Here is a 22,422-nt window from a genome sequence, read left to right on the forward strand (position 1 = left end):
TATTACAGAAGGGGCCGCAGACGCTTGTATATTCCCTTCTGTAATACAATTTAATGGGAGAATTTCTTATCTGCATAGTCGACATGACCCCGTTCAAATAAGGGAATCGCTTTGACTTTTCACCTGCACCATGTTATGTGCATGGTCGCAGAGGCAAAGAGGCCATCAGGAGGCGCACTCGCTGTACACCACAAAGAGGTGGCAAATCGTGAGTGAGCCACCAATAAGGGCTCCCTCTGAAAGGCGGAAAAGGGGGGTTCCATAGATCTCTGGTACATCTTTCAGCAATCGAGTACAGTCACTTGAAGTGGAGGTCAGATGGCACATGCACTGTCAAAGACAGAGCGGCTACTTCAAACAGCCATTCTGCCGTTCACTAATGCGCTGCCCGAGACAGTAGATTATATGTAATAGGGTGCACGGTCATTGTTTGCATCTGCCACACCCCATTAAATGCGCTGTGGCATAAACAGAGACATTCGCCCACATGCATCAAGCTTTTTTGCATTCGCAAACGGTGCGAATCGCAAAATTCGGCCGTTTGCGAATGCAAAAACCTTTTTTGGGATGCATCATTTTTTTTCATTTTTCGCAATTTAAGTAATCACAATTTTTTGCGATTTCTTAAATTGCGATAGCATTTAAGAAATCGCAAATTTTGCAATTTCTTAAATGCTATGCATGATTTTTTTTAAATTGCGAATTCGCAATTAGGAAGGGGAAAATTACCATGAAGTAAACCTTCATGGTAATTTGCGAAAAGTTTCAAAAATGCACAAAAGTGCATTTTTGAAACTTATATTTTACACACACACATGCCCTTGGGACATGTGTGTGAGTAAAATGTACTTACGTGACATTTCAGGGGTGCAGGTCCTTTGGACCCCCCCCCGCACCCTTGAAATTGCATTCTCATGTTGCGATTTCTTAATTTTCGCAATTTAGGAATCGCAAATTCCTACAATGATGCATGTGGCCCATTGTGCCCTAAGCATAACACGGCACATGGTGTTGTGCCACAATATTGATTTGAATAGTTTTTAATATTGTCAGGCCAAACTATTGCAACCAGAATATAAACTATAACAATAATGTGAAGGTAATTATATATAGGTAACATAGATTTATTATTTCTAATTCCACATCTATGCACCTTGACAATGTATCTGCTCAAGGTATATAGAGGTGGAGTTAAGAAAGGTAAAAAGGCATATAAACACAGTGACAGAATGAACTGACAAATCTGACATTTACCTGGTTTTCCTTTTTTAGTAAACACATCCCTCCTGCATCTTTTGTGTGCAGCAAAAACAGGAATGTATTGTTCCACTACAGGAGCATTAGAGTGAAGCGAACGTAGAAACCACTGGGCTCCAAAGTCAGTAGCGGCCGCCGTCCTGCAAAGTGGCGGAGCGGAGGGAAGGGAGAATGGACAACCCAAAAAAATAAAGAACTTACCTGCCCTCTGAAGCGCCTCTCTGTATCCATGCACTGCAGACACAGGCTCCCAGAATCCCCTGCAGCCAATCCTGGTGCTGCTCTCATGCTGACAGCAGCATCAGGATTGGCTGAAGCATTCTGAATTTACACTCCCAGGTGGACTGGAAGCCTAAGCCTGCTGTTATCGAACCCAGTAACGCAGCTTGAGTTGGAGACAGCTTCAGGGCGCATGACGGTTTGGCCGTCCTGTGAAACGATCATGCACACTGACAACAGTGCACCAGCCACTTCCCCTCTGCCTGTCACCCCATGGCCCTGCACCCTAGACACGATGCTATGGGGAAAAATAAAACAATAATAAACACGGTTTATTAATGTTTTATTTTTCATTTATTTGGCTGCTGGTGGGAAGGGGGGGGGACACTCCTCCGCCATAGCGGAGGAGCTGCCGCAGGCCGAAGTTAAGCAGTGATCGCTTATTAGATTATCGCTGTTAGGCTCCAAGTTAAAAGCAATTGATAATTTTTTTCAATTTAAATTCAGTACTTCATTTGCATTTGCAGTTTTTAATACTTGCTCACTGGCCGGCAACACCTGCATGGTAGATTTCACACAAATCCCAAGAGCATGTGCAATGCATAAACAAATGAATTTCAAAAAATCTTTATACCAATCAACAGGCCCTCAGGAAGCTCTAGCAACAACATGAGTATGGCAACCTCCTCACTCCAAGTCATTTTCTCCAAGCCTGAACTTTTCACATGCAAACCACTGTTTTCAAGTGTGCTTGTCTAAGTAGTTCAAAGGGAGCAAAACAAGACTACAACACCCAGAATGCATTGGATTATCAACGAAAAACCTAGGACTTTAAATTGAGTCCGGAATGACATGGAGTGTAGTGGTCCTCCTAAATATATATCGCACATTGAGCTTCAACAGATTGATTATTTTTAAAAAATGAAAAAAAAAACAACATCATACGTTTCTTTAAAGTGATATTCCAGCCTCTTGGGACCAAGTGAGTTATTGGAATATTAAGATAATAAAGGTTATTACGATTTTTAAGCAGGTGTTTTTTCTCACCTTGTCTCGTAGCTCCTCCACCTGACGGAGCTCCTCCTGCAGGTTAAAGATCTTATTCACCAGCTCGTGGCGGTCCTCGAGCGCCTCCTGGCGGTCGTGTTCAAGGATGTCGAGAATGGCTTTGTCAGTGTCTGGCAGACTGCGCTTCCCGGCCTGCAGAGAGTGACGCCAGTCCAGAAATACAGGAGAAAGGTAGAGGTAGATTGGAGAGACAAGAGAAGAAACCTTGGTTAGTGTTGGAAAGCAGGTCTTTGATTCAAAGTGAGTGCAGTACCATACAGCATCACTAACAGGGGCAATTTATTGATTTTTTTCAACTCAAACAGGCTGCGTAAAGTTCCCCAAAATATTGGCACAAGACAGCAAAAATCTAAAAAGAAACTGCAGGTCTTTGTAGAAGTTATGGGGTTGGGACAATGATTAGTAGAAAAGAACTGTAAAGCAATTGCTCAAAATATTAGAACAGAGGTCTTCAAATTTTCGTTAATAAGAGCTACATATGTTCAATAAAAATCCTCCTGAGCAGGGGCGGCTCCTCCACTAAGGCAGAAGAGAATCACCACACAGGAAAAATAAAATGATAATAACAGCATGTTATTTGGATGTTTTCAGTACTCACAGTGCCCACAGAGCAGGGTGGAGTGGTGGGCACTCTCTAAGTGCGCATGACGGTTTGGCCGGCAGTCTTGGGCTGGCCAAACCGTCATGTCCACTTGCATGTTCTCCACCGGACTGTGTTGCACAGCCTGCGTGGAGAACATTCCCAGGCTCCTAGTCCCTCTCTGCGTGCCAAACAATGGCGCTCAGGCCAATCACGACCCTGCTATCAGCAGCGTCGTGATTGGCTAGGGGAGTGTGGAAGCCTGGGTGCTTCCTGCTCCTGCGTCGACGGAAGAAGAAGAGGACGGAGAAGAAGTGGCTGCTGGCAGGTAAGTTTAACTTTCTTTTCCTTTTATTTTATTCCTTTATTTTTTTACCCCACCACTTCTGCCCCATAGCAGCAATCACAGATCCTGAGCTACTAACGAATGTCATTGGTGTTGTAATAGTGACCATATCAGACAAGATAACATTAGTGGTCACTCTGCGCTAGACTATCTGTACTGATGTAGGGATGTCCTCATTACTATCTTGCACAGAGAGACCATTAGTGGTCACTCTGTGCAAGATAGTAATGAGGACATAGGTGCATCAGTGGTAATTTAAAACACAATTGTTTTTCAATTTGGAATACCTCAACATGGGTAACACAAAGGTCATAGCTGCAATGCCTGTAGCACAATGGTAATAATATTAGTAAAAGGTCTCAAAGCAGCACGATTCATCATTCAAATATCAGATTTCAATATATTTGGAAATTCATCCATTTTTTTCCAAACATCAGCTAATGAGTTCTGAACATGCACACATTTTTAAAAATATTCATACATGTATTAATTAAACAAAGCAAAAGCTGATAATTTGATAAGTTAGCGTGTTTTTGTAAATCGCACATTCACCGAAGGGTATCTTAGCGCTGAATAGCAGATGTTTAGTAAGCTGGGATGCACAGAGGAAAGCTGCTTAATGGTAGCTGGAGAGCTACCACTAGCTCACAAGCTACTCATTAGAGAAGGCTGGAATAGAAGGTGGCAGGCTCGTCATAAGTTTTTTGGGGCTCAAGTCAAAAACGTGATGCAGTGCCCTTCTCTGGTTTTATGGCACCGCTTAGTGGCGGCAATGGTTATCTGTTTTAATGAGGCTACATTATCCAAAGCAGTATACTGCTTTTTGCTATAAAAATAGATTTGGCAGTGGCAGAGAATGGTCCTGAAAAGAGTGGTGGGTGGGGTCAACAGCCCTAGCTGCTCTCACTGGATGATGGCCCTGAAGACTGGAAGGGAGGGATTGATCCAGTGCTTAATTTGAGCTGGTGGTTTCCAGTGCTGAGAACCAGAAGTTAATTGTCAACACCAGCACTTATGATAGTCTGCCACATGATGGCACTGTTTGCCTAATTTATAAATGAGCGCAACAGTTATTTATTCATTCAATATACTTTATAAATGATTACTACCTGCAGACGAAGTCATTCTTATAGATTTGGGGACTTGGAATAACCTGAATTTTCACAATTGTAGGAGTGTGAGGGTTAGTATTGTATTGGTACTACTATTGGCAGTGCTGGCAGATGCTATGGGTGATGCAAGCTGCAGTGGCATCCTAACGAGCGCCCTGGAATTTAGTTTTTTATAAATTAGGGGCAGCACGGATCGCGAGGATGGAGGCTGGAGGCTGGGAAAAGGGAAGATCCGCAAGGGGATGATGAGAAAGCTAGACAGAGAAGGATGCAATCTAAAAGTGATGTGTTATAACACGAGCCTGGGCTTTAGTTTCTAAAATAAAATCCCATTAGGCTGTATTGTGATTAGTTTACTATTTGATGAAGTTCAGTTAGGGATCACTGACGTTAGGAGTCAATGATGTTAGGTCAGTGGCCTCAGGTGTCAGTGGAGACTATTAACAGTGATGATGCAGGTAGATGGGAGTCAGTCAAGTTAGTGCCGAGTAAAGTCTGGAGTCAAAGGGCTGAAGACCGAGGAGTCTGGTGGAAGAGCCCATTTTCAAACAAATAGCTTACTTTGCAAATATATGTTATCAGTTTGTAATCTACAAAGAAAACACACTGCACCCTAAAATCATGAGAACATTTATTTATAGAATATTGAAATCATATTTTGTTGTAAACGAGGATATCCCTCATGGCACAATCTTGAGAGTTTGAAATAATTTTTGTTGCTTAGTCCCCACCATTGACTTAGACCAAGACATAAGGACCTTGTTAGCCCAAAAGAGAACCTTATATCACGTCTACAGCAGGTCATATTTTGCTATGTTTTTGTGTGAAGTTTCAAGTTTATTGTTATTTTTTGGACATATAAAACCATTGCAAAGTTTAAACATTAAGATACATCATTTAAACGCAGAATCTTTATCAAATAACACAATTTTTCAATTGAGCATATCAACTGCAACAAATGTAAATAAGATAAAATAAAGGTGTCTATCAAATAGATAAAATGCATATAAAACCTTAAAAGGCATACTAAACAGATCTGCATTACTTGACTATCCTAGACAACAATAGGTTCATTATAATATGTGGAAACCTACTGGAGTAACCATGGACTCACAATAAAGTGCTGCCTCCAGGCAACCAAATAAAATGCCTATAAGACTCTTCCCTGTGGACTTTGTTAAAAAACGTGGAGTTGCGTGATCACATGATGAGAATGATAATGATATTTATAAAGCCCGCAAATACCAAAAATTGTGTCTCGCGCTAAAAAAAGTATAGCTGCCTAAAGGGTAAACATTAACTTGTTAAAACAAACAAAGTGGGGGGCGTGGCTTGGCGCCCGTGGGTTATGGCGGCGCCTGAGTGAGGCTCTGCCGCGGACCCGGGAGACTCGTCCTTCACCTTCATTGGTTTCACTCCTGAGGAACACGGACTGCCGTCGGAACGTTCCGGCGATGCCCTGAAATCCTTGAAGCATTTTTTTCATAGAAACAAAGACAGTAAAATTGCCGTTTTCTTTTCCCTGAGGACGCTCTGATATTCGCGGCCGCCATTTTGCGCGACCTGACGTGATGCGCTCCTCTTGTGAAGGTGAGCGATTTTCTGCCTGCATATCTGCATCGTTATTTCCAGGGAACTTGGCTGCCCTCTCCTGCTCCTACGAGGATTAATTTTGGTTGCAGCTTTATTATGGAGGCGCCTTGCGAGTGAGTGCACTTTTTTCAACTACCTGCATTTTATTGCAGCCGCCATTTTAAGCAACTTGATGAATTGTGCTTCATATGCTATTATGATTTTTGAAGCTATCAGCAGGTTATCACAGCGTCACGCTTAATGCACCAGTTTACCAGAACTGTCAATTCATTACCACTGTATTGCAATTTCATGGAGTCGGCAGATTGCTTGTTGTCTCAGTATTGCAGAATACATTTTCTCTGATAGTAGCCTCAGAGCTCTGAGGTTTCTCCTCCTTGCCTTCCTGGCCTGCCTCTCCTCTGGTCGGCAAGTGTGCTTCTCCATTCACCATTTACTGGCAGGCTACGTCTTTCAACAACCTCTTTTCTCCTGCTGGTCTCCTCCGCGCCTTTAATGGTTGCGCAACGCATTTCCTCTGGAAGCCTTACTCGTGTGCTTTTTTTTTTTTCATTTTTCAACAGTCTTCCTTGTACAACCTGTGATATATTCTCCAGCTCTCCCCGCCTGCACCTTCAAACTGACAACTTCCTTGCCTCGTCAGTTCTACTCGACATTTTATATGTTTCTTCCCTTAATATTTATACCTTGTGATCAACGTCCAGCACCGAAACTTTCTTCAAGTAACTCTTTTCGCCACTGAATATGCTTCCTCACACTTACTGGTGTTTCTAATCATCTATTTATGTCCTGACGATACGCGTTCTACCTATTCTTCTCCAGCTGCTTTCTATGGGTCGACTTAAATCTATGTCCCGCCTGCCTTCTAAAACGCCTACAAAGGTCGCTTTTGTGAAAAATTCTAAAGTTTTCTCAGCTTTCTCTCAGTTAGAGGATTCTCTTGCTTCATCTGGCTCAGAGACTACCATGGATTCTTCTCAACCAGCATCAGGGAAAAGCGCCATGAAAAGACTAAAAAAGACTCCTCCCTCACCACCTAAGCAGTCATCACCTGTTTCCATGGAACTTTTGCTGGAAGAGATACGTTCGTTTCGTCCTTTTCTTGAGGAAATCAGGACACTTCGACCTTTCATGGAAGAAACCAACGCTAAACTTCAAGTTCTAACGGACAATTGGTCATTAATTGACACAAGGGTTTCCTCGGTTGAGCAGTCTGTTGTATCTTTTCAGGAAACTCAAACCAAAGTGACACATTTATCCTCACAGGTGGGAGCGCTCCAGAAGCAGGTGGAGGAATTAGAAAACAGAGGCAGACGGAATAACCTGCGCATCTACGGCTTAGTGGAAAATCTCGAGGGCACAGACCCGCCTGCCTTCTTTAGAACCTTTCTTCCCAAGTTGCTTCATCTCCCTGAGGGAACATCTCTCAACATTCAGCGTGTCCACCGCCTTGGTCGCTTACCGGCCTCCATGTCCTCCTCGCAGCGACCAAGAGGCATCATCATTTACTTCCTTGAGTACACTGATCTTTTGAAGGTTCTTGCAGCTGCTAAAGCTATCCCCAAGTTGGCTTGGTCTGGATCTCCTTTGTTCTTCGCTCAGGACTATGCCAAAGCAACTGCAAATCGTAGGAAGGCTTTTCTAGGCATGAGAGAGGTCCTTCGTTCCATGGGTGTTCGCTACGGACTCTACCATCCATGTCTGTTTAAAGTCACCTACAATAACAAGACGACCACATACGAAGATCCAGTGAGACTGCAAAGCTTCATTAACGCACATCGTACTTCTGCCATGGACGCCTCTGGTCCTTCATCCTCTAGTCCTGGCTGATTTGTAGTTATGTCTACCTTTGTCTTTCTCTCTTGTTTTGTAACCATGGTCACTTCTCGCGTTTTTCGCTTATTTGATTGTTCTCTCTCTTATGATGTATTATCGCTGTTTGTTTTATGGCTTTTTCACTGATTAGTGTTTTGTAGTTCATCTCTGTTTTTTCCCTTCTTTGTTTCCACAGGAACCCTTCTTTGTCTGATGATGTCTCCCCGGGTCCCCGCCCTGCCGATCTCAGTTGTGTTGCCTTACCTACATGGCCCCTTCCCCCCTCGATTTCTTCTCATCTCCCCCTTTTGTAAGTATGTTTCCCTCTTGTTCTCTGTTCTTTCTTTGTCTTTTGTTCTCATCCCATTCCCCTTTCCCCATGTTTCGATTTCCCTACATGTTTGCTGATGGTTATTTTTTTCTTTCAGGTTGTTTATTCTCTCTTTGTTTTCTGCTCTTGCCCTTTTCCCTTTCCCTCATGAATCGATTTCCTCCCTTGCGTAATGATGATGACTCTCTTTCTTTAGATTGTATTCCCTCCTCTTTCCTTTTTGACCATTTCCTTTTTTCACCTTCCCATTTGCTTTCTTATGATGCTTTTCTTTCTTCCGTTTCTTACTCCTTATTCTTGGGTCTTTTTCTCACTTGTGCAGATATTTTTCTTCAATATTACAAGCTTTCGAATTCAGTGTCCAATACAAAAGGGCCACCGCATGCAAAGCACTGATCGAACCTCCAAGTCTCTACAATCTTAAGAGACTAGTTTGGAATGGCAACAATATCAAGGAAATAATGATGTACGTGAAAAAAGTACACACGGAAGTGTCCGAAGCAGATGCATCCGCCCTCCGGGACAATTGGGAAAATCTGATCACAAATTTAAAGGAGAGATTTTCGACTCAAACCCAAATCATTCAAAGGAAAACTGGAAAATCACCGCATGTGCCTTTTGGACCAATATTGCGTAAGAAAAGGTCATTCAATCGAGAAATCAGAAAGCTACATGCAATAGCCAAGACAAAGGGTGAAGATATTGGCAAACAAATTTATAGCTTGAGACAAACCTACAAAAAAGAAGTGTGGTTAGAAAAAGCGAAATACCAAAATGACATCTGGCAATCACTACTAGCATCTAGTAAATCTAATAACAACGGGAAATTTTGGGCTGAAATTAACAAAGTGGCAAATGGAGCAGCACAGGTCTTCAATGCAAACATTCTCGAGGGCGATTGGATACAACACATCGAGCAAGCCCAAAGGAAAACTATCCCGGCTTGGTGCACTGACCAGCAGACTTCGCTACTAATAAATACCCAAGAAGTGGAGCCAAAATCATACAGAAACTGGATAACGCCATCTCAGGTAGCAATGGTCCTTAAAAACTTGAGGTCCAAAGGCGCCCCAGGCCCAAATGGCCTACCAAACGGTTTGTTCAAACAAGACCAACAGTTTTGGGCAGAATACCTCACCCCACTATATAATGATGTATTTCAAACCGGAAGCATTCCCGAGTCATGGAGAGGCAGCATTTTACATCCTATTTTTAAGGCAGGCTCAAGGTCCGACCCAGGCAATTACCGCCTCATTGCACTCATAGATGTCGAGGCCAAAATCTATGCCTCGAATCTTCTGAGGGACCTGGAAGATTGGGTGAGTGCGAACAAGATTCTGCCGATCACGCAGACAGGATTCAGGCCAGGAACCAGTACATCATGCAACCTGCTGGCGCTAAATCTCATGGTGGAAAAAAGTAGGGAAAACTCAGCGAAACTGTACACATGCTTTGTAGACCTCAAAGCAGCGTTTGACACAGTTCCGAGGGAGGCACTATGGCGAAAGATGGCCAACTGGGGAATAACAACAAAGCTGCTGTCGGCCATTATAAACCTATACTCGAACACCTGGGTTAGAATAAAACTAGCCAACGGCGATAGAACGACAGGTAAAATCTTCACCCGTGTTGGCCTCAAACAGGGCTGTGTATTGGCACCAACGCTGTTTAATATTTTCACAGCGGACCTGGACAAGTGCATTGCGGAAACAGAAAGTGATCCACCAAAGCTAGCCAACCACAAAATCAGGAGCATACAGTACGCAGATGACATCGTACTCTGCAGTCAGACCCCGTTGGGCCTTCAACGTTCCATCACAAAGCTCAACGATTACATCTGTGCACAAGGGCTCCAAACTAATTATAAAAAAACAAAGATTGTCTGTTTTGCCGCTCGGCCAGGGAGGAAATCCTTTATATGGCAAATTGCAGGCAACACATTAGAGCAGACCTCCACGTACAAATACTTGGGAGTTGTAATTGATGCTAGGTGGTCGCTGAAAGATCATCAGTCTTACAGAAAGGCACAGGCTATCAAACTACGCTTCGCCCTAAATTTGTTAAAAAGAAAAATGAATTGTCCATCCAATTCGCATTTGTTGAAGATAATATCTGCAACATTTCTCCCATCTCTCACGTATGGATCGGAGTTGTACAAGGGAAAAGATGCTAACTTTTTGAACACACAACAATCAGAGTTGTTCAAGTACATCTTTCATATTCCGAGGTTCGTATCTCAATCCCAGATCCGCTTGGAATTCGGTCTACTAAACCAGCACCAAATTAGACAAGCAGCCATATTAAAAACTTGCTGAAAACTAAGAGCTGCTAAAGAGGACACCCTTATGGGCCTTTGTTGGACTGAGATAAATAACCAGAAAAAGACAAAAAACTCATGGAAAATGGTATGGGAGAACGCCGTCTCGAGCCTTAATATGGAAAAGGCATGGAACACAAATCAATCATTTGTGGCGTTTAAAAAAGAGACTGACGCAGCAGCAAAGCAAATATCATGGACAGCAGATAAAGCTGCCACAGCAAATAAAAAACATGCATGGACTGTGTTGGGCACATATGGGAAGGCAGAGCCACAACCATATTTAGTCAACCATATATCACCAGCTGCTCAAAAAATACTTTTAAAATTACGGCTGGGAACCACCATATTAAAAAATCACACACCTGCATGGAAGCAAACATGGCCGACACCCTTCTGTAGACTATGTGGGGAAATGGAAGTATCCTTGATGCACATATTGTGTATTTGCCCATCTTTAACAAATCTGAGACGTTATTACCTACTTCATGTTTTTCATCTTTCTCAAATTAGATCATGCCGCCCGGCCGTCATGCTGGCCCTGAACAGCTACAAACTGCAGACCGCTTGTAGGGCGGCTAGATTTTGCCAAAAGGCACTTCAGCTAATCATGAACACTGAGGTAAAGGACGGCAAAGGTCCAAATCCGACTGTGCGAAGTGCAAGTACAACTGCAAAATCACTATATACACAGACATTTTAGAAAGTTTCTTTATTTTAATGTATCTCTAGTTTGTACACTTTAACTTTAAAGTACAAGTTGCTTTTTTATATGAACAATATTGTAAAGGTTTTAATTAACTATATACAATAAAAATGTACATGTTAAAAATCTTCAATATTACTCTCTTCTTGTTCAACTTTTTCTTTTTTTTTCTTCTTGTATTTCTGACCATTTCCTTTTTCTTTCCTGATTTACTTAATCTTATTGATTGCATTTTTGATTTTTGATTTTATCAATCTGTTCTCTTCTTGTTTAAATTATGTCTTTGAATTTAATCTCTTGGAATGTTAAGGGTATTAACTCTCCAATTAAACGACAGCGCATTCTATCCCATCTAGCTAAATTAAATATAGACATTGCATTTCTTCAAGAAACTCACCTTTCTGTTACAGAATCTGAAAAACTTAGAAGAGGTTAGGTAGGTGAAGTCTTTTCACAAGGTGATGGTAAACGCAATGGTGTTGCTATCTTATGTCGCAGGTCGCTCCCTTTTACAGTTATTTCCCAGGAATCAGATAGTAATGGTAGATGGACTCATGTTAGACTATCGATTAGAGGTGTTCCAATCTCTCTTCTTAATGTTTATGGTCCCACAAACGGTGAACCCCTCTTTTGGGCTGAGTTCTCTCCCCACATTACCCAATTCATGGATGATAATTTCATCCTTGCGGGTGATTGTAATCACCCTCTTGACCCCTTTTTGGACAGGAAGTCTGATGCCACTTATATCCCCACAAAACCACATAAATTGTTTACTCAAGCTATCTCACAACATAAGCTGGTAGATTCTTGGCGTTTATGTAACCCGACTTTACAAGAGTTTACTTTTTACTCACCTCATCACCATTCTCAATCACGACTTGATTATATTTTTGTCTCCCACGCACTTGCCCAAACGCTTAATGCGGCGGAAATCGGTCCAATATTGCTCTCTGACCATGCTCCTGTAGTAGTTAGTCTTGAGCTTCTCCCCAAAATTGAGGGCCCTAAAAGATGGCGTTTTAATAATGCCCTTCTTCTTGACCCTAAATTTTCCAATTCCTTCTCTACCTTTTTTGACGAATTTTTCCTTTTTAATGATGTCCCTCCAGTCTCAAAACATACTCTCTGGGATGCTTTCAAGGCAGCGGCGCGCGACTTTATTATTAACTTTGTTGCCAAGAAGCGTAAAACTTCTCGCCAATTCACTAAAACCCTTCTCCATGACATTAAGAGATTGGAACACGCCTATTTCACTTCCCATTCCTCAGATAGTCTAACATCTTTGGTTGCTGCTAAGATTGAATTTAATAAAAAATCTACTGAGGATGCCTCTTTATATCTACTTAAGTCAAGTGCTAAATTTTATGGCGGCAGGAATAAAGCTGGGAAGATTCTTGCTAATTACTTAAAAGTCAAGCATAATAAAGTGAATATCGAATCGGTTTATGACACTAATGCACACTTACAACACAAAGATGCTGACATTCTTGCTACTTTTTCCCATTTCTACAAGACCTTATATACATCCGACACCCACTCTTCTCCTCAGTCTCTTGCATACTTCTTTTCCACCATCCAAACCCCTACATCCTTCCCTCTTGACCTCTCCTCCTTAGAATCTGATGTCTCACAAACAGAATTGCTTACTGCCCTCCAGCGCCTTAAACTTAACAAGGCCCCTGGCCCAGATGGTTTTACTGTTGAGTTCAATCTTCATTTCTCCAAACTATTGATTCCAAAACTTCACTCCCTTCTCCACTCTTTTGCTGAAGTCGGCTCTTCTTCTGGCACTTTCTCGGACGCTCACATTTGTTTAATTCCTAAACCCGGAAAGGATGTCCAACATTGCAAAAACTACAGACCCATTTCCCTAGTTAATATTGACTACAAAACCTTTGCTAAATCCTTAGCGATTAGACTAGATCATTTGCTCCCTGACCTTCTAGGAGATGAACAATCGGGTTTCGTTAAAGGCCGTTACATTACTGACAATACTAGACTTTTATTTAACATCTTAACAAAATCTTCTCATCTCCAACATCCTTTAGCGGCGATAGCTCTAGACGCCGAAAAGGCGTTTGATAGGGTTGAGTGTCCTTATCTTTTTCATACCCTTAATTGGTTTGGGTTTGGCCCTAAATTCATTTCCTTAATTTCATTACTTTATACTCGCCCCCGAGCTGCAGTTTATGCCAACGGCCAAATTTCTCCTTATTTTGACCTTGGCAGAGGTGTTCGCCAAGGTTGTCCTCTTTCACCTTTTCTTTTTAACCTGGCTCTCAAACCCTTTCTGTCCAGATTACGCCAAAACACCAACATTCACGGTTTTCAAACTAAAGACTTATCCATAAAACTTGCTGCATATGCAGACGATATTTTACTTTTCATCTCGAACCCTGCTGTTTCCGTGCCCGCTTTTTTGGAAGAAGTGCAAACCTATTCCTCCATTTCCGGTTACAAACTTAATCACGACAAATGCGAAATCCTGCCCTTGACAAAGTTCACTTTTAAGTTTGACTTCAGTGCCTCCAACTACACCTGGAGTTCTTCCCATATTAAATATTTAGGATTGCATATTACCCCTTCAATACATGATACCATTTCCCTCTGCCTTACTAAATGTATTCAGAAGTTAACGGACCTTACGGCTAGGTGGCATCCTCTTTACTTGTCTTGGTGGGGTCGCTTAGACACTATCAAAATGATGCTCTCCCCTATTGTTCTTTATACCCTTTCCAATATTCCTTTTTCTATTCCAACTAAATTTTTAAAAAAAATTAATTCAGTTTTATCCGCCTTTTTATGGCACAATAAACAAACTAGAATGTCCCTTGCCAAACTCACCCGTCCTACTTCTGAAGGCAGTGTTAACTTTCCGGATTTCATGGCATATCATAAGGCCTTTTTGTTACGTCAATCTTCCCTTTGGCTGCAAGATCCTGATTCCCCTTGCCCTTTGTGGACTAAGGTTGAGCGCCTTTTTCTTTCCCCTTTCTCCTTTGCTGAATGTATCTCCTTTTCTCGCAAGCCCTCATCGCTCCTTACTCCCATTCATAAATTCACTCTCAAACTCCTTTTATCCTCTAACTCTTCTCCTCTTGTATGTGTTGCAGATTTTCTCTCTTCCACTATTTGGCACAATAAACACTTTTTAATTCGGGGTAAACCTATTTTCTGGAAATCTTGGAGAACCAAGGGTTTGATTTGGATTTCGCAATTATTCTCACAATCCACTTTTTTGCCCTTTCACACTCTTCGCTCTACTTTTGATTTACCTCTCTCTTTTACTCCCAAATAACTCCTCCTTAAAGCATCAGTTATGGAAGTTTATAACAGGCTTTCCAAGTCTAACCCTTCTTCCACTTTACCTGATCCTGTTACTCTACTTCACTCTACTTTACGTACTTTTCCCAAAGCCTCTCTCATATATAAACACCTTCATACACATACACTTCCCAGACCCAAATCCAAGGTGGAAGAGCTTTGGGAGAATGATTTCTCCGTATCATGGCCAATCTCTCTCTGGGACAAAATTTGGACAAAGATTCGTAAATCTTCTAGAGCTGCATCTCTAACACAATCTATATTTTTCATTTACAACCGTTTATTACATACCCCTTCTACTCTCCACAAACGCTTCCCTATCACACCAGATACATGTTGGTCTTGCACTTCACCTAATGCTACTTTGTTTCACATGTTGTTCATATGCAAGGATGTACGCGCCTTCTGGTTACAAGTTTGGGCCCAAATTAATGTTATTTTTTCTACTAATATCCCATTTTCCCCTATCCAGATCTTCCTGGGTAGTCTATCCCCTTGTTGGGACAAGGTTGACCTAAATGTTCATATTGTTGATTTATTGTTAGCTGTTGCATTTCAACAAATTACTATTAATTGGAAGTCTGCATCCACTATTACTTTCAAAGCATGGTGGTACAATGTGTGTCACAATCATAGACTTGATACTGCTTTTGTTTTCCCTGCCCAGTTGGCAGCTAAGCGTGTTGAGTTATGGCTTCCTATTTCGTTGTATTTAGACAATTGTACAACTCGCTCCTTTCGTCCTAACCCTGCTCAGCAGGAGGTTTCTAAACCCCCTTGATACCCTTTCTCTTTCCTCATGTTTTACTAAACTGTTTAACTGCATAGTTATATCTGCATTTGTTTTCATTGTATATTTACTGCACATTTTCTTTTTATTTCCTGATACCCATGATTAGTTCATTATGTTTCTAATTGCTTATTTCATTTTGCATTATTTTCTATGTACATTTTCTCTGATTCCCCTTCCCTTTCCATCCCCTTATTATTTTCTCCCATAATACTTCACTTGCATTTGTATTATTACCTTGTATTACTTTCAATAAACTTATTTTTGAACTCAAAAAACAAACAAAGTGCATGCAAGCGCCAATCTGCCCTCTGCTCCAATGTGTTTTTAACAAAATGTGTAAAGCTATAAGGGGGACAGGAGGGGTGTGCTTGGGCTCAATAAGATTCATCTTCCCCCGCAAGCAAGTAAAGTGCTAGGGAGATCTAGCCGAAGATCTTTCTGAGGGTTTTCCAAATAACCTTTGAGAAAGGCTGGCATCTTCTATTGTGGAAGTGACAGAACAAGCTGACCTCTTGTAGTTTGACATGGTGGTGTTTTAATGTATTTTCACAGTATCAGGGAGATTGACATCCACATTATCCTATTGTAATGTTTGTAGGACCGAGTGGCAAAGTCCCTTTCAGAAGCACACCCATTTATCCCTCTCATTATCCCAATCATCTTTGACAGGCCCTAAAATGGTAAATCTTTTTAAACCCTGAATTTTCGTAGATTTTGCATGTAGCAAATCAGTTCATCCGCTCCAGTTGCGTTTTTCACATTCACAAGAGCAATGTGTGGACAAATGCTGTAGCAGATGTGGGACAGAGACTTTACGATCACATTTCGCAAATAAGAATGAACTAAGAGGTTTACAATTTACCAGCACAGCGAGTCAAAAGCCTCAGACTGACTGCCAGGAAATGCCTATTTTTGCATGATCACACGCAAAGTTTTGGACTCGTGCTGCTTGTTTTTTGACTCTGATTGTGCACTGAGGTCTGCTAGCCAGTCCTCAGTGCCAGAGTCCTAACCCCATACAAAATATATCTTGAAAAAAAGAAAAGGAACACCGAGCACTTTGAAAATTAGTCAAAAATATCAAATGGAATTTCCGTTCAAAATCAATTGCCCTTATGTGCACATTTGTAGTGATTAGTCCTTTATCTTTTATTTTCTTATTTCATAGGTGTTCATGAAGACTTGTGGATACATAAGTGCAATCTTGACAATGCACACAACAGGTGGTTGGGGTTCCTTTTCTTTTTTTCATTGATTATAATAACAATTATTGTGTAATTGTTATTTCTTGACAGCGTTAGGTGGTAGCTGTCTATGGTTTCCCTGGATGCAATCCAAGAATAGTTCACTTCAAATAATTGCTGCACGGGCTATGCGCTGAGTATACCTCACTACCTGTTTCTATAAAGTGCTAAAATATATCTTGAATCGGCTACCCCCAATTGACATAAGCTGCCTTACTTATAAGTCCCTTGTATATGTAGGGCAGCGTGTCCCCCCAGGGCTGCAGCACTGGTTGTGCCACCTTGTGTGTGACAAAGTACAAAATGACTCCCAGCCTGCCACTGCAGAGTGGAAGGGCAGTGGTAACACTGCTAGTTCGACTTTGCCATTCAAACCCATGGCAAAGGCCCGACTTCCCTTAACAATATTTGTAAGTCTCCCCTAAGGAAGGCCTACTGAGCCCAAGGACATAGATCTGTTTATCATTAAGTAGTAGATATACTGTTTATATGTCCCAACAGCAAAACTTCCTAATTTCCATTTTTGCTGTGGAAATGTTAGTAGCCCCGTTGGCAAATACAGAGCTACCGGCTGACTTTCTGTCCGGCTAACTTTTGCATGGGACCACTAAAAGGGGACTTCAAGGCATCAAATTTATTGTGGCATTAAACTCGATTTGATGCCCAAGTCAAATTTAATGTCACCTTTAAGGAAGGACTGCTTTCAGAAAGATGCCACTCTGTTGGGCAGTTTGTCCAGTGGCTGGCTACTAAACAACCTTCTTCCCTCCTGGGCAGTAGTGCGAATGACTCCCAGCCTCAGGAACAATAGAAGCCTACTACAGAGAGAGGTTTTTCCTGACCCTTGGAGGAAGTCACTCAGGTGTTGATCCAGAAGACGAACTTCAAAGGTGAATCTGCCTTTGGTAGGCAAATGGCATTCACACTTCTGAAGGTTTGCCCCTTTGTTCAGGTAGACAGGCTGGCAGTGGCAACATAGAGGAGAAACAGGTTATCAAACTGCTTTTCCCATGGGTGTGTAGCCCACAGGTGCCAAACCTCTAGGGCGGCTACCAAGCTCCTACCATCCAAAGAAGCGTTCAGACATCTTGAGGGTGGATAGCATATTGCACTCGGGGATTCTAGATGCCACACATAGCCGGAAGTCATCAAAAGGTGGAGGTAATGGTAGCCCATTGGCTAGTGATCGCATCATCCCCTCAGGGCATTTTCTGGACATATATATGTCACCCCTGGCACCCTGAACCTCAGATCACGATGGAACTGGAGGAGGGACAGAAGAAGGACTGACCTGGTGACCCCTGGACCCGACAAGAAAGGCTGCATTGACTGCTGGACTGCAGCTGCCGCAACCTGTGCTAGCAAAGAGAGAACTGTGCCTCTGGTGCTGGCTCCTCAAAAAGTAATTCCTGAGCCCCATACCAAAGAAGTGACTCTAAGGGTCAGTCAGCGGACCCCTTGAAAACCGCACCATGGCTGTTAAAACTGAAGAAGCCCATTCCAGCAAGTCATTAGCCACATTATTCAAATCACTGCTGCTGGGTGACCCAAGAGATGATCCTTGGCAGCAGAAAGTTATACCCAAGTCTGCTGGACCCAGGAGTGTCATCTGAGCCCAAATTGTTTACCAAAAAGGACACCAGCTGTCACCAAAGGATACCGCAGGACTCGCTGTAAATGGAGATCGTTGGCCCAGCCCCAACTACGCTTCTACTGGCTCAAAGAGGATGTTGAAGGACATCAACCCCTGTGGCCAAAGTCACCCAACTTACCCATGAACTAAGGACCGTAAGGACCCCCATCGATCGCACAGCAACCAGAGAATTTCTCCTCATCCTTAGCATCCTGTATCCTTAGTATCAGGACCACTCCATTGAAGTCTATAACGGTCTTGATGTACAGTGTGGAACTGGACTTGAGACTGCTTTGGTGACCAGGTAACTACACAACTACTACCTATTGACCCCCTGACTGTTTTCCTGTTGGAATTGGACCCCCCAGTCGGGCTGGGTAATTTTATGGTTACAAATGCGTGTTTGGAGCTTCTAAATGCTTCCTACTAGATCCTTTGTTTAAGCTTTGCTGCTTCAATCCACTGCTACCCAGGGTTAAGCTAAAGGTTTTTACAAACGACCCTGACTGGACCCTAGACAGTTTTGCGAGTGTATATACATGGTACGGTTGCACCACCACTACATATAATGCATCACAATGCTTACACTAACACATTTTTATTGCTGTATCTTTTGAAGGCTTCACAATCATGGGACACATTTGAGACCATGGAAGTCTGGTCACTTCAGGAGATGCCTAAAAGTGCCACTCTTTTGACACAGCGCAAAAAACAAATTTGCTGCATTGCGTAGAGCAAGGGGGAGAAAGGAGCTCAGAGGCATTTTTAATTAAAATGGCCTGCTGCTTCTGTCATCACCTGCACTGGAACAGTATAATGGCTGCCTACCCTCATGCACAACATCTGCACAATGGTGCAGAAGTCTGAGCATGCCGTCTAGCGTAGGATTTGTAGGGGAAGGATGCCCTTCCAGTACACAACACATCCTATGTTTACACAAACTCTGAAAGATTCCACACTTTGTATGTGTGCTGTGCAGCACATGTGCAATATAGGAAATGTTTGGAGAAATGAAATACTTTCTCCATGTAAGCAGCTGCTTCATGGAGGCATTCTTTTTTTCAAACAAAGCACGGTCTGGCTATCATTGCAGTTCAGGAGGATTGTCAAAAAAGATGGCTGCTTCTGTAGATTCACCTAAATGACACCTGCGTAACACCTCCATGACACTGATTGGCATGAAGCTGCACAAAGGGGCATTAGGATGGAAAAAATGGCACTTTACATGCAAAATACTTTATAATTGTATTTGGATGTTTGGCTGCAAAACACCCCCTCTATTCCCGATTTCTGTGATTGGGTCTTAACCAGAGCACACACACACACACTAATGCACGCTAGCAATTACACTCATACACCTTTGCTTGTATGTTTTTGTACAATACTACTGGCTCTTTTAAACCCCATGGTGCTTCTTGGAGATCAGTCCATCCCATTTCAATAATGAAAAAGATCTTTTCAGTGCTGTGGCACTCCATATAATGGAGAGCGGGAGAGGATGTGGCATAACGGCTGGAGCCGGTGGGAGTCAGGTTCAAGTCTCGGCGTCAATATCCTGTGATTCTGGGTAAATCACTTAGTCTCCCCCTGCCTATATCTCAGCGCCTTGAAACACTCATGGGTGATTTGCCACGCTTTACAAATCCTGGATTATTATTATTTAAATACTAGACATGGGGTCTTCAAACTTTTTAATGCCGTGCCCCCCAAATGTATATAACAAAAATCATTGGGGCCGCCCAGAATTTTTCACAATTATTCTATTAAATAGTCAATGTTTAAATAAACATTGCAGTTAAGTTCTGTTGCCCCTTTTAAAAATACAGTCAGATACATGATTGCCAATCATAATATTCTGGTTAGCTATGCCTTACTAACATGTTGAAGTATCCTCAGTGTGATAATCAGAAATGGAAGGTGGGGGCGTTGAGGAATAGTTGAGTTCATTACCTTTTGGCACACACTTCCAGCCAGATATAAATGACCAAAAATGTTAGTGATGGCCCATTACACAGTGGCTTACTGCTACTCATGTGTTTCAGCTTAAAACAGAGCACTGTTACCAGCATAATGCTTCTTTTGGCCAGAGCTGGTGCCCGCCCTGCGATCAATTAAGGCCTCCCTAAGGGGTCCTGCCCCCTTGTTTGAAGACCCTTGTACTGGACTGAATTTCATTGAGGTTACTGAAATCAGACATGAGGCACCACTGCCTCATTCTGTACGTGATCGTTAGTTTGCATTTTTTTAAAGGGATCACAACAGTACAACTCCATGGCAACCCTGAAGCTCAGATAATATTCTTCATTCACTGTAAGATTAGCAGCACCCTTTTTTTGACCCCCATGTGTGGTTCCTCACCCAACGAAAACTGTGCTGAAGTACATACCCGGCACAACTTACTCACTGTGGCTATAAATCGTGTTGTGTTTAATTAAAATACTTCAACATATGCAGAAATTAATGTTACCTTTTATTTAATTCAAAAGGATTTTATTGAATGTATTTAAATGTACTGATATGAGTTTCCTATTTAGCCAGGCTTTCCCCGCCTAAATTTTCTCCCCGGTCTTCCTTCCCCTCAGCCACTGAACCTTCAGCGCCAAGAAACCGCAAGGTGTATGCTGCGCTTTACAAGCATTTTAAATTAGAAATTAAATTAGAAATTAGAGAAATAGTCATATATAAAAAACTATATAAATAGATGTACTGAACTATTAAATTATATGTAGAATAAAAGCAAAGGAAAGATAGGAATGGAAGTACAGAGGTAGGGAATGGATATAGTTTAAGGAGTATAGGAAAAGGGGCAAGGAAATTGAATATAATACTGAGTATAAGACTTATTTCAATAGACATATAACTTTACATGTGTAAACTAGTGAACCAATTCAAAAGTGAGTACGTGGTCGATGTAAAAGAAAGCTTGACCACAAATTGGTGAGAAAAAAGGTTATGAGGGCCCACAAACGTTCTGTTTGACTGCATATGAACTGAGGGATACAAATGCACTATCTAGACTGTGTCTTTAACAAACGTTATCACCATAATTGAAAAGTAGCTTCCAAAATATTTTCCAGTTTTTCATAATTTGTTGACAAGCTACCACCAATAAATGGTCAAATATGCTAACATTGTAAGAACGGCAATTCCATTCTTCTGATAAGCTTCTTTGGAAGATGTTAGTGAAGTTGAATGGTACATTAGTTTTAAAGATCAAGTTTATTTGGGGAGAAACTCTGTGCCAAAAGATAGAATGATTCTGGCATATAATTATAATTTGGGATAGTTGACAGCTGTAGTCTGTTCAGTCCGCCTTCAGTACTTTTCTGCTCTCTGGTCAGCGCCATGAAGCCACCCAGTGTAAGTGCGCTCAATAAATTCCCATTAACGATAGGTTAATCTGATGTCCAACACTTAGAATGTACATCAGAATTCATTGTATGTAAACTTTCTGGTGTTAGAAATAGCCTAATAACATTTCAATATTACTATGAAAAAATAGAAGAAAGCAGAGCAAATGAAAGTTACACCAAGCTCTGTCGAAATGTGGGCCTTAGCATCAGCAGTGAACAAAAGTTCAACTAGTGAGAAGTGAAAACGATTTATTACCCCTCTAAACTGCACATAAATTGCAGTGGATGGTCAGACAGGTTATGCATTTTTAAAACAGTCCTTAGCTCATCAAACTTAGTTTTATGTCTGAGAAGATGATTAACTGCAGAGCTGTGGGTGATGTGAATGATGTGCCCCTTGGAAACTAGCCAGATCTTAAAGAACTTGAGCCTGTTTGAACACTGGGAAAATGCAGAAGTGACCAAACTACAAGAGCCTGCACTTCAATAAGTTACCTGAAGAGAGTAAACAACTCAATAAATGCACACAATGATTCACAAAGTCATTTTCGGCCTTAAATGCCCATAACACCTGTAAATGGCCCCAATTGCACCTCTAAGGAATTTACAGATGGGTTCGTATGTACAGCTGTGCCTGGCACAGCTTTCCAGGTGTTCTACTGGGAAAAACTAGTAAATCTTCATAGGTCTGCACGTTTACATTGGCTGACTATTTGCTTCGCGAATTGAAT

General features: G+C 41.8%; 1 protein-coding gene across 5 annotated transcripts in view; it reads right to left on the bottom strand.

Moving 5' to 3' along the window:
* Window positions 1-22,422, bottom strand: part of CARD11 (caspase recruitment domain family member 11) — a 1,114,500-nt gene that overhangs the window by 378,225 nt on the left and 713,853 nt on the right. For all 5 annotated transcript variants that reach the window (XM_078664998.1, XM_078664996.1, XM_078664999.1 and 2 more), the window contains exon 6: window positions 2,524-2,676. In XM_078664998.1, the coding sequence (XP_078521124.1) occupies window positions 2,524-2,676 (153 nt within the window). The remainder of the gene's footprint in view (window positions 1-2,523; window positions 2,677-22,422) is intronic.

The sequence above is a fragment of the Lissotriton helveticus genome, chromosome 10, assembly GCF_964261635.1.
Source record: "Lissotriton helveticus chromosome 10, aLisHel1.1, whole genome shotgun sequence".
NCBI classification, from domain to species: domain Eukaryota; kingdom Metazoa; phylum Chordata; class Amphibia; order Caudata; family Salamandridae; genus Lissotriton; species Lissotriton helveticus.